This window comes from Enoplosus armatus, chromosome 5 (genome assembly GCF_043641665.1).
Source record: "Enoplosus armatus isolate fEnoArm2 chromosome 5, fEnoArm2.hap1, whole genome shotgun sequence".
Classification (NCBI taxonomy): Eukaryota; Metazoa; Chordata; class Actinopteri; order Centrarchiformes; family Enoplosidae; genus Enoplosus; species Enoplosus armatus.
Genome location: NC_092184.1, coordinates 3,720,469 through 3,736,665, shown reverse-complemented (window position 1 = coordinate 3,736,665; position 16,197 = coordinate 3,720,469). Strand labels below are relative to the sequence as shown.

Here is a 16,197-nt window from a genome sequence, read left to right as displayed (position 1 = left end):
GTTTGCTTCAGGTCATTTCAAAATGTTTAAATATAGCTGAAGTCACACAATGACTTGGTTGTAACATTTGTGTTATTTCACACTTTAGGGTTACGGGGTTACACCATATATTCTGTCTGAATGTATTCCTATGATTGTTTATTTAGCAATGTCTTATTTATTTATTCATTTATTCATTCATTCATTCGTCTAAGCATATTAAGACTACATAGTTCTGATTATAATCGTAGCATAAAGTGTAAAAAAACCCAAATTTGAGCATATTGAAAATGTATTGTAATGCTAAAACGTATATATTATATATTTTAATGATTATTTTCATTGTTGATTTTCTCGATTAATCATTTGGTTTGTAAGAATGATCACAATATCCCGGGACAAGTGACTTTAAACTGTTAATTGATTATCAAAATAGGTGACGATTAGTTTTCTATTATTTAATAATAAATGAATTGACTAATTGTTGCGGCTCGAATTCAGCTTGAATGAGTTGGACTCAGTAGCATGTACACACAGAAACATCGGCTAAATCACGCAGTCTCTCAGTGTCGTCTAACCCACCACTAACAAAACCACATCACCCGACCCGCTCCATTATCCCAAGCCCTCGCCCATTTAAGGCCTCAGTGTATTGAAATGTTGTGCGGACTGCTTAAGTATTTTTTGACCGCCTAAGATAAATTGGTCCCTTTTTTATTATTGCTGTCCAAGTGGATTCCAAACTCCCTTTTTCAGGGGCCTCCCTCCTGTTATGTAACACCTTAGCCTCATACTGACTCCTGGAGACCCCTGATACCATTCAGTTAAACAGAATGGTCTGTGGGTCTACGTTTTCTACGTGATGTTGAATGCATCACGTATGCAAACCATATGCTGCCTTATTAAACAGTCAAAATAGAAATACTAGAAATACGAATGCAAGAAGTCAGATTATGTGCAAATATGCAGCAAACTGTAAGCTTGCAAGTACTTCAAAGTGTGTTTCAAACCTGTTATCTACACCTAGAGGATTTCTGCATTAAACAGCTGAAACCAAACCTGGATTCAATTCATCAGCCTGTGTACAAGTAAAGCCCAGCCAGTGCCTACAGTGTAAAGTTGTACCTGATATGGAACGTTAGCCCCTTTTGCTTTTCTTAGAACCAACCAACAATCCGCCTCCCGCTTGAGGAAGTCCCCACACATGTTGATCTCTAACTCCGCCCCTGTTCCCACAGATCCCTCACCTCCTCTCACAAGACCTGGGTATGGGTGGGGTGGGGGGTAGGCTGCACTCCATCCGTCCCAAAGTAGCACAGCCAGTTGTGAAATCACTTTACAGTACAGGAGGAGCTGTGTGGACGCACAGGAAGCAGCGACATCTTCCAGTCCTGTTAAGGAGCTGCATTATACAGATCCTGAGTGTGTGTGTGTGTGTGTGTGTGTGTGTTATGGACCGGTATCATGTGCTGGGTGGCAGCAGGAATGTACCGGCGCCGAGACGAGGTCAGAGCAGGGAGCAGGCTGTGGTGTATCTGCTCGCCCTCGCTAAAGAGAAGCCGGTGTTTCTCAACAGCGTGGCAGCTCTCATGAAGGTAACTGATGCCGCTGCTAATATTAACAAAGCCAGTTGTTGCCTCAGACTGGATTGAAATAGACTGCGGATGTGCCTGTGATGCGCTCTTATTGGTTGTGATTTTGGACAAAAACACATTTAGTGTTTGAAAGGCCTGCTGCCAACATGTGATGGTGTGGTTACAAGCTTTCTGCTGGCTCGGTCATTAACAAGGGGAGCTTTCAGGCTCTCGCACTGCTTTTTTTTATGCGGGAGATTTAATGAGTTGAGCTTGAGAAATATGTTACATGTCTTTACAGGCAGGTAGGAACTTGCAGTGTAGGTGCATTTAAAAGTGACGTAACCAAGTGAATCAGTAGAATCCTGCAATGTGTAAACAAAAAAAAAAAAAATGACACCCAATGAAGTAACCTCTAAAAGCCACACTTCGCCTCATCAAGTACAGTTAATATGTTGAAAGATCCTTTGGTAGCTGCGCTGTGATAGAAGGACCTGCTGTTGTCCAGTGAACCAGAAAAGGAAATAACATGGAGGAGAAAGCTGCTGCGGCATTCAGTTCAAGTTTAGTGGAGATGTCCATGTGGTACCACCTAACCAGGGGTCTGTCTCTGGACACAGAGAAGGGACTTTGGATTAAAACTGAAGTTTTGTCCAAATATTAAGTTTCTTTCAAATAAAAAAAAAAAATGTATGCGAAATCATCTCAGATCAAAATGTCACACTAGAGTCAATACGGTCGAAGGTGAACCAATGAAATATTGGACGAATGTTTGGCATTTTTAGCCACACATGGCTTTATGTCCGCCACTTTGGTCCAGACGGAATTATCTCAACAGCTGGATGGATTGCCATGAAATTTGGTGCACACATTCATGCCTTCCCCCCTCAGGATAAGTTGTAATAACTTTGGTGATCCCCTGACTTTCCACCATCTTGCACCATCATCAGGTCCATTATGTCTAAAACTAACGACATTCCCATCAGCCTCAGCTGTACTTTGTGTGTTTTTTTTGCACTTTGCGTGCTTATTGCCGAATGCTAGCATGCTAATATGCGGAACTAAAATGGTGCTGATGTTAGCGTTGGCGTTAGCTTTTTGCCTCACAGAGCCGCTAGCATGGCTGTAATGACTCTCAAGTCTTGTTTCTCGATAAATTACTGAATGATTAAATGATTAAGTGATTAGCAAATCATCTAATCGATCGACTTATCGATGAACCGACTGAATGAATAACGTGAGAAGCGGTTGAGGAGCTTATGCTGTATTGTTTCAACGCCAATTTCAGCCAAAGGCATGTACAAAAATTTGAATAGAATCATCAATAATGGTTTTATTTTTCAGTTTTTCTGATAAGAAACATACATTATGATTTACATAGAACTCCTTGGATAGTGATAACATGGCTGTGGAGCTCCAGGCGGCTGTGTGCATCTTCCAGTATGACGGCTGGGCAGCTTGGTACTGCTGTTTACTTTGGCTGGTGCGCTCTCTAAATCTCCTCTGGCTAAACAGTCTCTCATAGATAAACAGTACAGCAGTTCACTACTGTACCAACCAGCTGCTATTGACTTATACTTTTTGGCGGGATATTGATATTTAATCTCATAATTTCTTATGCACAGAAAATTGTTTAATTTAAGAAAGCTGATGCAACTGACTGCAGATCTTACAGGCTCGGTGTTATCTCTATCCCGTAACAATAATCCAGCCATGAACCTGCTTATTATCAGCAGCAGTGTTTAGAGAATGTAAAGACACCACTCCCATCTAGCCTTTAATCACTGTGTCAAGTCTTTGATGTTCCCATCTCTACGCTGGTAGTGTTTGACATGATAACTGGAACCCGGTCCTTCACTTTGAGAGACGCCTCCAGGGTTTGGATCCCAGTTGAAGCAGAAGCTTCAGCGGTTTAAATGCCAGCCGCCCCCACTGGGAGCAACAACTCCACAGTTTCATCTGGAGATCAGTGCCAGTGACATCAGCATGGAGGACCACCAGCTTATTATTCAGAGAGGCTGGCTGCCATTGGAGAGCCTGCTCGTCCCATTCCCCCCGCCTGGCTTTGATGCTTATGTGTTCCACTGGGGGGGAAAAAAAGCAGCAGCAGAAAATGAAGTAGAAATATCTCTTGTTAGGATCATCTGTTTGTTCCTCCTCTGGGACCTGAGCATGATGAACCCTCCAAGGATCAGAGTCTGATCATGAGTGGGGTTTGTTTTGCAGACGGTTACGGAGCGCTCGCAGATATATGTAGAGAATAAGGCTTTGTTGAACTTTCACGGTTTAGTCTCAAAATGCCATGCGCGTGAGATTTCTGTTTACGCCTGTGACGTAGGGGGGGGGGGGACATGGCTGTGCACTAATAAAGAAACTGCTCTGATCAAAGGTACACAGGCAGGGAGTGGCCCCGGGGTACTCGGGGAAGAGGAGGGAGGAACATTAAAGGGCATGAGAGAAAACAGGAGACACCGACTCTCATGGGAGAGAGGGAGACATGAGGAAGAGATGCTGACTGCTGGGAGGATGAAAATAAGGAAAGAGTAAAGTGAAGAGACCGTACCGACTAAATGAGGAAAAACTGACAGAGTGAGATGTAGGATGTCACATTAGAAAACTGGCTACAGTACGTAGGAGAGTGCATGAATGGGATTATTCCTAAGTGCTGCACATTTATTGTAGAACACAACAACATTGTTGCGTCCATTAAAATACTACAAAGAGGACACAGCAGTTGACTAAATAAAACTCCATAATTAGTTCAAAGCAACATTATGTAACTTTTAAAATATGAACTAGCACGGTCTTTTTCTTACAAATTAAATGTTGAATTCATAAACAATTAAATGCACCCTTACTTGTTAAATGCACTCTGGGTTTTTTGTACTACAGCAGAGAACTTCTTGTTATATCCAGTTTTTATTTTTTTTTTATGTACGCTAAATTTGGCTTTTTATGTCCCATATATCATTTAGCAAGGTGTGCAGAACTGGGGAACCTATCAACATAAACATTTATGTAATTAGGTCATTTGAGTCTTGGACCCCTAAATTCAACGTGCCATTATACTGTAATTGCCACCCGTGGCCACAGAATGTGCTGTTAAGTGTACGCTATTATAAATGAAACCTTTGCAGGGGTTTTGTTTCATTGTTCATTTTCAGGTTTCGCCTCATTTGCCTGTCTTGTTGGTTCAGCTTGGCAGGACCCTGAGCGACATCGATGTCCTCTTGGAACATGTGTTAGTTTGTGTGTTAGTGTTATTACAGGTTATGTCTTTCATATGTTGACTGCCGTTGCCTGTATGACTTCGCATAGTCTCATTTCAACTTTCAACAAGTCATAGCTTTATAGTTGGATGTCACCAATTTTGCATTTCCACCTCAACACATGTTGAAAGAAACATCAGCAGCAGCAGCAGCAGCAGCTTTAACCTCAAAATGTATTCGTCAAATCCAGTTGCCATGAGAGCCACCCACTAGGTGAGATGTGGAGGGCTGTGGAATGTGTGAACTGGGGTCTGGGGGAGCCTGTATCAGCCTGTAGTGCAGAGACATTATTGCACTATTTACCACATTGTGCACCTTCTTCTTGATGCTTATTTTTGGTTTGTTGTGCACCCTGACGATGCCTTTTGGAAAAAGTAAAGTTGTATTGCTCTGTTAACACAAAACTCCAAACAAACACCATCTAGTTTGATTTCCATATACAGTATTTTTGGAATGAAAACCTGCACAAACCTGGGCCTGGGCCACTGTTAATAACGATGGGAGGTTAAACCTGATATCATGTGAACAGACATTCACATGCACTGGCCGATATGGGTAAATTAAAACTCTGGGTTTTTTGTACTACAGCAGAGAATTTCTTGTTATATCCAGTTTTTATTTTTTTTATGTACGCTAAATTTGGCTTTTTATGTCCCATATATCATTTAGCAAGGTGTGCAGAACTGGGGAACCTATCAACATAAACATTTATGTAATTAGGTCATTTGAGTCTTGGACCCCTAAATTCAACGTGCCATTATACTGTAATTGCCACCCGTGGCCACAGAATGTGCTGTTAAGTGTACGCTATTATAAATGAAACCTTTGCAGGGGTTTTGTTTCATTGTTCATTTTCAGGTTTCGCCTCATTTGCCTGTCTTGTTGGTTCAGCTTGGCAGGACCCTGAGCGACATCGATGTCCTCTTGGAACATGTGTTAGTTTGTGTGTTAGTGTTATTACAGGTTATATCTTTCATATGTTGACTGCCGTTGCCTGTATGACTGTAGACTTGTATAGTCTCATTTCAACTTTCAACAAGTCATAGCTTTATAGTTGGATGTCACCAATTTTGCATTTCCACCTCAACACATGTTGAAAGAAACATCAGCAGCAGCAGCAGCAGCAGCTTTAACCTCAAAATGTATTCGTCAAATCCAGTTGCCATGAGAGCCACCCACTAGGTGAGACGTGGAGGGCTGTGGAATGTGTGAACTGGGGTCTGGGGGAGGCGGGGGGTGGATGCAGGCTGGAGCTTGGAGAGCTGTGGGAACCAGGCTCTCCTCTACAAATTACAATTGTCTGGAAGTATCACCCCCCCCCCCCCCCCTCTCTTCTGATAGAGTCTAGAGGACTTTGACCCTGCATCTACTCACGTGTATAGCTGTACACTAGCCTGATGTGGCAGCTAACCTAGTTGACAAGTAGTCTTGACTGACAAATAGGAATTGAGAAAAAGGAAGACACATTTCTAGGACACACTTTTTTATAGAAGCTATTAACTGTTCATTTGTTCTACTTGTGAGCCAGTTGGTGCTATTTAAAGTCCGTGCAGAAAGCTGACATTAGTGATGAATCATGAAAGGAAAGTTTGTGTTCACGCAGATGGTTGTTAAATATTACTTGCATGACTGCGCTGTTTTTCAGGAATGTGTTTAGCAAACATGGCTCAACTAAGCTTTACGTGCTTGCGTGTATCACATTGTTGGTGGTTTCAGACTTGTGATTTGGCTTTTCTCTTCGCGCCCTGGTAGCAGAGCAGGGCTCACAGCGGCTGTTTCCACTGTTAACAGACACAGAGCAGCCTGGAACGGATCAGCTGCCTTCAGACAAAAACAATGTGTTCGATGATGATGATGACACCCTCGAAACAATCGCACACGGAGCTAAAGCATGCGGGCAGGTGCAATAGACTTCAATAGAGACTTCAGGTGATATAACACAACCAGTGACATGTCACTTCAGGCCAAACAAAAATGTACAAAACTGACTATTATACATAATATTACTAAATGGATTAACACCCACTCGACAACAGTATTTTTTTAATCAGCTGTTATATATTTGGCCTTCATAGCTGGGCTAATTCCTTTTTTTTTAATGAATGTTTTATTGATTTTTCTTTCAGTGTAAGTAAGTAAGTGTCTTTGTTCTGAATGTTTGCCCTCAAATAATACAACACGTTTAGTTGAACAGCTAACTTCCTGGAGTTTTGGCAATATGTCGTTAACTTTTGCCAGCAATTTCATTTTGCCTTGTGATACCTGCAGATACCATAAAGTTCGCAAATAACTAACATTATGCATGCCAGCCTGTTTTGGCACCAGTGTGAAATCATGTTGGTTTAGCATACCTTAAGTGAAGATAACAGTGTCTTGTTTTGAGCACCAGCATCTTCTAACCACGGAAACCTCTCTGGTGTGAATCAATATTGAGCCTTTCGTTTGGATGCGAGAAGCAGCAGATGATTGAATGTTGCCATGGAGCTCTCTAACGGCCTCTTACCCTCCCAAAGGAGGGGGTTTGTTGTTACGGTGGTGTCACAGAGGGGGGTGTTACCGGCTTTTAAAGGCCAGTATTTGTTCATCTGTCTTTTCGCCAAGCTGTTTTGGCTTGAACGTGTGCCTCATTTCAAGTTTTGAGCTGTTACTTCTCACAGTGTCCGCCATGAGAGTGAGTAAACCCAGATTTCTATTCTTTATTCTTTGTCTGACAACAGATTTCAGGTTAATGGGTGGGAAACCTCTTTCTTACTGGCTAACGAAGTTAATTTAAAAAAGGAGAAGCTATTTGCAATATTTTGTGAAATATTTTACTCACCAGGGTAACCAGAAAGGCCTATATTTGCATTGCCTCATTGAACTATTGTAAAATGATGTTGTTCAAGCCAAAACCTCACTGTTTCCAGCTGGGACATGGGAGCTTGGCATCTTTTAAAATGGTTTGGATTAACACACTGACCTGTTGTACCACCTTGTTCCTTCCCAGCCAGCTCTCAGAGCCCTAAGGGACCTGCTAATGACATCTACATATATATACTGTATATGTACATATACACACATGTATACACAGAGACCTAAATATAAAGGATTCTCAGTGCCTGTGGCAGCAACAACCTCTGAACATAAAAATTCCTGTGGCATTTAAAAGACCCACACGAGAAAACAGCAAATATGGTATTCACGCATGTCTGTCAACATGCCGCTGATTAGGAGCATAATTTCAGCACAGTTTGCGTATGTCAGGCGTCAGATTTGATGCTGCCGCAAGTGGATTTATGTCGAGGCCAAACACATTTAATGGTTTGAAATCTGTCTGTGATCTCATCCATCATACAGGTTTGGTAGCCTAAAGCCTGTCTGGCAATCAAACGAGACAATGATAGTGCCTTTCAATCAGCTTCCTTGACAAAAAAAACGAGACAGGCGTCAGGGCGCTGAGTGGTCTAATCTGTGTGTATGTTCAAGCAGATGTTGAGTGGGAGGACTCATGAGTAGTTGTCGACTCGCCAGTAAATGTTTGGAGTTACTCGTTTCTCGTGAATATACAGCGCCGTTCCACAGCCCAAAGGGGGTCTTTTGCTCCCACCCACGTTAGAAGCTAACCTGCCCCAGATTACAGGTTCAAGCTAATGGCGGGGCTGTAGCTCCTAATCATGCAGATGCTCCCTTGGTGGGAAAGCTATGCTCACTGCAGTGTGAGGGAGAAGATGCACCAGGGCATTTGTTTGTGGGTGAGAACAGTTTTGCTGCCAAGTCTTCCTACACGCCAAGAAACAGATTGAGCCTGAACTAGGTCATGAAAGCGTAAAGTACCACAGTTCGTCTTCGGTCCTAAACCTTGCCCAACTTTAACAACACGCCAAAGTAATCGTTTTGCGGAGGGTAGTTCCTGATGATTTATAGTTCAAGCGATGTGTGCTTTTCAAAGCTATTTGTTTTCCCAGTTATTCTAATGCTAATGTCAATTGCCAACTTTTGCAAACATTAGCCACAGCTAATCCTGACTCAAGGGCCACTTACTAGCTTTTTCCATAACTGTCAACCGCATCTCACGGTCATCCTCCGCTGGGAAAAACCTTGAGATGCTACGAAAGCTTCACAGACTTTTCAGACTAAATGGTAGATGACTTGGGACCTCCCATTAGCAATATCTGTACATAATTCATGTATATTTGTCTTTTGCAGACATTAGCATTTGCTTTTAATATTGCCTATTAAATCAGTGTATAGTCTGAGCATGTAGGACAGGAGCCAGTGTCTTATGAGTTTGATGTCTGCTTTCTCATCACTGAACATCTGAGCTGACCAATGAGGCCACCTGCCAAACACTAGTGTATGCTTTTAAGGCTCAGGACTTCAGAGACGCTGTGTCTGCAGCAGCAGCAGCAGCAGACGGCAGCTGACATTTAGAGTTCAGAGGTCACCCTGTTGGCCTGGTCTGCCAGGGCCCTCATAGGTGGGCTGACCCCTCATAGTGACAGCTGGACAACCAGTCACAAAGTCTGACTCCCCTGCAGCACCCGGGGGAGAGGTTGCCGCGCTCCTGCGTTGTTCAGCTCAGTAAAATAGGATATTTGAAAGACGGCAGTTATGCTTTTATCCCAGTGAGGTAGTTTGAGATATGGAATATATAATGGATAAAACAATTTCTCAGCGAGTCAGCATCAGGCCTGCTGTCTGAGCTGGTCGTCTTCAGATCAGTCGCTGGCTCAGCCCCACCAACCAGCAGACAGACAGACAGGAAATGAGAAAGCAGGGACACATTCCCGACCACGGCTGGATGTAAGCCAATGTAGGTTTACATTGATACATCAGTGTGTTGAAGATAATTGGCCCCTTTATTAAAAATTGGATACTATTTTAATTTTGGTAGTTAAGTAGCCTCACGTTCAGTATATGTTATGTTCAAAAAAAGGTTCAGGATTAAATCCAGTGTGTGTAAGAGACGATGGGTTTTTAAATCCCAATTCTGCGTTTCAAAAGCCAAAAGGAAGAGATGAGAGAAATGGAGATTTGTCAAACCCTAATCTGATGTCCCTCTTTGGTTGTGCTTATATTTTTTTGTCCACAGGAGAGACAGCGACTGGAGACCATCCTAAACCTCTGTGCTGAATACAACAAAGGAGAGAGCACCAGCCTGGACCCCCTAGGCTCAGGGAGGACAGGTTTCCCCGGGGGGCTGACAGATGGCTTGGGGCGGAGACCGTCCATGGAGAACGTCCTAGGAGGGACGCCGTCCTCAGCCACGCTCCGCCTGATGCAGAGGCAGAGAGAGAGCGACGAGGAGAACCTGAAGGAGGAGTGCAGCAGTACAGAGAGCACTCATCAGGAGGTGAGGACATCTCCTGCTCCCAGCACAGCATCAGCACTGCACAATGGAGACAGACAGGTCAGAGGGGACGGCTTACTTCCCAACAAAGACGCTCTCTGCATGCACGCAGTGGAACCAGCATGCGCTCATGATGTGCTTGGCTTTGCTAAATCAGTGGTTCTGAGAGTGAGGTTCGAGGACCACCAGGGGCCCTTCGGGGGTTTCTGTGGGATCCTGAAGAAAGGGAGTGTTTTAATTTACCCATATCGGCCAGTGCATGTGAATGTCTGTTCACATGATATCAGGTTTAACCTCCCATCGTTATTAACAGTGGCCCAGGCCCAGGTTTGTGCAGGTTTTCATTCCAAAAATACTGTATATGGAAATCAAACTAGATGGTGTTTGTTTGGAGTTTTGTGTTAACAGAGCAATACAACTTTACTTTTTCCAAAAGGCATCGTCAGGGTGCACAACAAACCAAAAATAAGCATCAAGAAGAAGGTGCACAATGTGGTAAATAGTGCAATAATGTCTCTGCACTACAGGCTGATACAGTATCTGACATGTAATCAAAGGCGTGTACACCTGTCCCCCCCCCCCCCCCCCCCCACCCCTCCCCTGGCTTCACTTCCTCTCTTGAAAGCCTGACCTCTTATGTTCTCCCCCCCTGCAGCACGAGGACTCATCCAGTTCAGGCAGTGCAGGTCGTCTGGAGCTGGGCTACCTGGAAGACGAGCGGGTTCGCGTTCTTGCTCGGATCGATGAGCTCAAAAGCCGGCTGACGGAGCTGGAGCAGCAACTCCAGGAGTCCAAACAAGAGGTAGAGTACAGGAAGCGGATGCTCGCGGAACATTTCTTGACTTCAGCCTAGATTCAAGGAAAACTAAAACTTCAATATGTAAGAGACAAAGAGTCCACAGGAGCAGTTAAAGCTGAATGCAGTTCATGGCCACATCACCATCACTATGCGGTTGCGTTACTCCGCGGAGGCCCGAAGCTCCGGCTCATGTTAGTCTCATAGCTTGCTGGGTTGACTTTTATTTTCTTCCAGGCAGAGATGGAGCGTGCCTTGCTGCAGGGCGAGAGGCAGGCGGAGCTCGACCAGATAGAGGCTGAAATGGACATCATCACTCAGCTGCAGCACAAGCTGGACGAGCTGGAGAGCGCCATCCAGAGGGAGAAAGACAAGGTATGGAGAGCAGCGGCCAAAGGTTGTGGGGTGGATATATACAGCTCACTTGCTCACATAAAGCTCACATGCTTTATTTGAATCCACCGCTGACATCCAAGTATACAGGATGCCAACGTTTGCTGAGGTTATGTGCATTCTTTTAGAAAGGAGAGGAAACACACACACACATACACTCACTGCCTGTGCTTTTACAGTCTTCTCTGGTCACATTCCCCCTACTGGTTCATCACTGTTGGTGTCCTTGCATAAGTCAGCATTCCAGTCTGCACCAAGCATCCTTGACTTGGAGAATTGAATGCATTGCACAGACAATTACAGAGAGCTGGAAGCCATATAAAAGGCTAAATAAAGGATTGGATTAACCTCCTTGGGTATTCTCTCTTGCATGTTTTCATCGTAGTGGTTTGCTCTCAGGTCAGGTCTCGTCTGTTTTCTCCGTAGCTGGACTCCGCTAACTAACCGACATCCATTAACCCCCTAATCCTTTTTCTGCTTCCTCTGCTGTATCTCTGATCCACTGTGCTCGCCCGTTTCTTCACTGTCTTGCATGACAGACCCTGTGGGGGCCAGGTTTGGGCTGAGTCTTTGGTTCTGTAGTGCACGGGTTCCGCAAGAGACTTTGAATAAGGTGTCCTGGTAGAGGACAGGGGGAAACTACCAGCATGTTCTCTGTAGTGGTTCTTTTTTTTTATTTTTTTTTTTTACCTGCACCCACCACATTTTAACTGTAGCAAGAGAGAAAGGAGCTGGAGAAGCAGCTCATTCTTCACTTCTGGTTGTCAACTTGTGGTTAAAATCAGCTCTTGTAAAAGTCACAAGTTTTTGTCTGTATCTCCACAGGGTTCCCAACAAAATGTGGAGGTGTCATTCATGATTGTTTCATTGGAGGAGAAGTCATTGAGTCTTTGATCTGATGTCCCAGCGTTACCTCACCTTCTACACTATAAACCTCTCTTGGTACTTTGTGCCTAATTATGTCCAAGAACACAAGTTATCTTATCGTGGGAATCCTTCTCACAAAATTGGATCAACATTTGGCATGGAAGCCCCAGGTGTTAAATTCTCCCTGAGCCTGTGGTTCTGCTGCTGACTGTAAGATTTTTGGCATTATGTTATAAAACTCTCTTAGAACTGATCAAAGCTTCAGCTCGACTTTAGAGTGAAACTCCCGTCAGTGCTGGCAGTCCTGAAAGACCTGTCGACCTTTTACCGTTTCACACATCAAAATGAAGATGGCACAGCTCCAGCACAGCCAATAACAGCAAAGTTAGTCGTTTATTGATTGATCCCTGAGCTTGAAGCTGGAGCAGCACCAAAGAGATGTTTCTGGACTTGAGCTGGAGAGCAGCTGAGTCAGTGTCACTACCGTCTGATTATTAGTTTATAGTTTATAAATATTCTGGGGGACAATAACTGTCAAGTAAATGATGGGGCAATTTTCTCACAGCTTATTGAAGTTATATTTGTTGGCTGTAAATATCCTGACAGAGCGTATATATCTTCCAATAGTCATCAGTGACACACATAATGATTTTAGCGGATCCCAGGCTCTCAAATGCAAGTAGAAGTGTCTATTACTAGAATCTAGAATGATCTCCTCTGGCTATTTTAAGACCGTGTGCCATCTATGAATCCCAGACTGCCGGCTATAACATCCCCACAATTCAGCACTTAACTTCCTGTGCCCTGCCAAGCCCTGAAAATCTGTCACGACGTGTCCGTTGCTAACATCTTACAGCTTTGTATTTGCATGGCGTGGATTTTGAGCAGTGTGTTTCTCTCCCTCTCTCTCTCTCTCTCTTTCTCTCCCCTCGTCCATCCATCCTGTGTGTGTGGGTGTGTGTTGTGTCTTTCTAGGAGAGGGATAATGTTGAGGCCGAACGCCGGGCCCTGCAGAGCCTCCAGGAGGGCTACGCTGAGTTGAAGAACCAGCTTCATAACTGTCCCGAGTCCCTGCGGGAACAGTTGCAAGAACAACTCAAAAGGGTGGGTCGTCAAACAGAAGCACCTAGACCACCCCCCCCACCCCCCACCCCCCTCCCATCTACGGACTTCAGTCTGCAGTAGCGTGCCCTCTTTGAAACTACAAAACCTCACCCAATCCATCACCACACACACCTCCCCTGAAATCAGTCACCATCCCACCCCCGCAACCTTGTAGTGAGTAGCACCAAGCCAGGCACAGCGTTACCTTCCTCTACACCAGCCTGCCTCACAGAAGCAATATTTGGTATTAAGCACCAATTTTAAATGTAGAATTCGTGTTTTTTTCAAATTATGTCAAGCTCTTGCATTAATGTAGACGGTGCACTGTATACTGCCCTACGTAGGCAAAACGCAGCAGTTTACGTATGTTTGGTCAAGATTGAGTCGAGACCCGAATGACTTTTTGACGTCTGTTTTACTAAATAAAAAAGCATACGCCATAGAAACGTGTAAGTTCAGTGTCCACAGCTTTGTAGTCCTCCTCTATCAAGTGAAAGCTAGCCACAGCTAGCCTTGGCTAAAGCTCCAACTAAATGTACTTACTGTTATCTGTAAAACAATAATACATTTGATGAACAGACATGTTGGTAACTTGGTTAGTTAGTAAGTTTATTTTCTTAACCAGTTACAATGGGCAAGACCGGAGAAAACCCCCATTGTGTCGGTTGATGCTGGTTTTTGCATTGTGTGAAAATGATCCGAAGGCAGACTGCAGTATCAGTATATTTTAGGTGTTTTGGCAATGATTTTTTGGGTCTAATAATCAGCCTGAAAAGGCATTAAATGAAGGCATTACAACCTTTCTATGTGTTCCACAGTTTGCCTGCCAGCCAGCCTGAAAACTAAAAAAACAAAAGGTTTTCCTCCCTCTCACCACTTGTGTAGTCGCTGCTCTCTGTATATGTGTGGCAGTATATGTGCCAGCACTCGCGCATAGTGCTACCGGCACCTTTAACCCTTAAGCAGGGGCCCACTGCATATGGTTTACCAACACACACGTACACACGCACTCTGCGTATTTATGAGAAGCCCCCTCGGTGCCCCCTCGCAGACGTGCCGTTGCCACAAGCTGCAGGAATTTTCCTCCTCCAGACCGCACATACATGCTACTGAAACCCTCAGGTCGACACAGGAGCACGCAAATGGCTCCCGGTCACTTCAGCTGCTAGTGATGCATTTTGGTAAAATGTGCGTCATGTGTTACCGGGGGAGGAAGGGGGGGGGCGGGGGGGTCGCGCTGCACTGCATGTGTGAATCTGATCTGCATCTCTTCTGTGATTTTGTCATGGCTCGCATAATCTGTGTAACTGCTCACTAATCAATTAACATAGGCCCTGACTAGATCCATTCTCTGTCTCCCCTCGCTCTCATCCTGTGACTTCTCTTATGGAAATTAATGTTGTTGATTGATTTAGCACTTAGACAGAATAATTATTGCAGGCCACTCTAAACATAGAGCAAAAGTTCTTTAAACGCCTGGATGTTTGACATTTTGAGTCCTTTGTTCCCGTTTTGACCACTTGCAAAAATGAGTCATTGGCATCTCAGACTGCATGTCAGTACGTTGCAGGCTGTCGGCTCCTTCGCAAGTGCTAGAAAGACTCTCAAGACTCTTCAGACTCGAGCACTCGTCCACCCTGCTGCTGACAGAAGGGCTGTAAAACTTAAACTTGTCAGCAGCTACACGGTGACATGGCAACAGCAGGCGGGCTGATAGCCGAGATAAACCTGTGGAATACACTGTAGTATGTACATTTACATTGAACTTTATTAGCCCATATTGTAGTTGTTCATTCTTCCGAACGGAGTAGAGTGAAAAGTGATGGAGGGACGATTCAAATGACGTAAATGATCCAGTTTTAACCACAAATCTTCCAGCGCTTCTGTAAATGTAAATGGCCGTCCCTTGCCTCTGGTGTATTCCAGTGCATCTAATTACCACACACACCAGTAGCTGTGCTGCAGTAGAAGCATGCTCCTCATAGCTGTCTGCTTGACTGAGCACGTGTGCTTTTAGTTGCCCCCCCCCCCCCCAAAAAAAAAAGAAAGAGCTTCAGCCATGCTGGGGAAATGTTTTAAATGTAAAAGTCATGATGTTTTCGCTTTAGCAACCACGCTAGTCTGAGAATAGTGGATGGCTTCAAAATGAGCAAAATATAGAGTGTTTCTCTGTTCGTGATGTAACCGCTGATGTTGTGTGTGTGTGTGTGTGTGTGTGTGTGTGTGGGGGCCCCATCAGGACGGAGAGGCGCTGGAAGCAGGAACCAAAAAGTTTGAGGACCTGGAGTTTCAGCAGCTGGAGAGAGAAAGCAGCCTGGAGGAGGAAAGAGAAACCATCAGCCAGCAGCTGCTCCAGGAGAGAGCGGAGTACCACAGCAGCGTGGCCAAGAGGAAGGTGAGGAAACTTCAGACAGACTGTGGGGGCCATCCAGAATACAAGAACACCCTGATTATGGTTTGAACCGTATGGGGTTTTGTGTAAGAGTTGAAGCAGCCAATGGCAAATGTTTCACATTGTAAGCAATGTAGAGAGACAGTGCTTGAATTCAATATTTTCCAACAGTTGTGTTATTTACGGCAACAAAATGCCACACGGAGGATTTAAAGTCTGTGGAGCGGCAGTCATTTTAGCCATGCATTCGCTTTGCTCTGCGCTCTGGTATTTAGAAAGTTAACGTCGAATGTTTTCTGTGTTGTCTTCCTCAGGAGAAGGTGTCGGCTCTGGAGAACCAGGCCAACCAGCTCGGCCTGCAGGCATCTCAGGAGTGTGAGCGGCTGGCCAAAGACAGGACCCTCACACTGCAAATGCTCCAAAAGGTACGTAGAAACCGGGTCACTTAACGTTTCACCCAAACTGGTATTTGTTTTTAACGGAAAAAGTACAGC

The 16,197-nt window shown here is 44.5% G+C and overlaps 1 protein-coding gene across 5 annotated transcripts in view; it reads left to right on the top strand.

Moving 5' to 3' along the window:
* Positions 1–16,197, top strand: part of phldb1b (pleckstrin homology-like domain, family B, member 1b) — a 73,215-nt gene that overhangs the window by 42,355 nt on the left and 14,663 nt on the right. For 2 of the 5 annotated variants that reach the window (XM_070905784.1, XM_070905783.1), the window contains exons 7-12: positions 9,894–10,211; positions 10,807–10,953; positions 11,185–11,322; positions 13,183–13,311; positions 15,551–15,706; positions 16,018–16,128. In XM_070905784.1, the coding sequence (XP_070761885.1) occupies positions 9,894–10,211; positions 10,807–10,953; positions 11,185–11,322; positions 13,183–13,311; positions 15,551–15,706; positions 16,018–16,128 (999 nt within the window). The remainder of the gene's footprint in view (positions 1–9,893; positions 10,212–10,806; positions 10,954–11,184; positions 11,323–13,182; positions 13,312–15,550; positions 15,707–16,017; positions 16,129–16,197) is intronic. The other 3 variants (XM_070905787.1, XM_070905786.1, XM_070905785.1) reach the window with 3 other exon arrangements.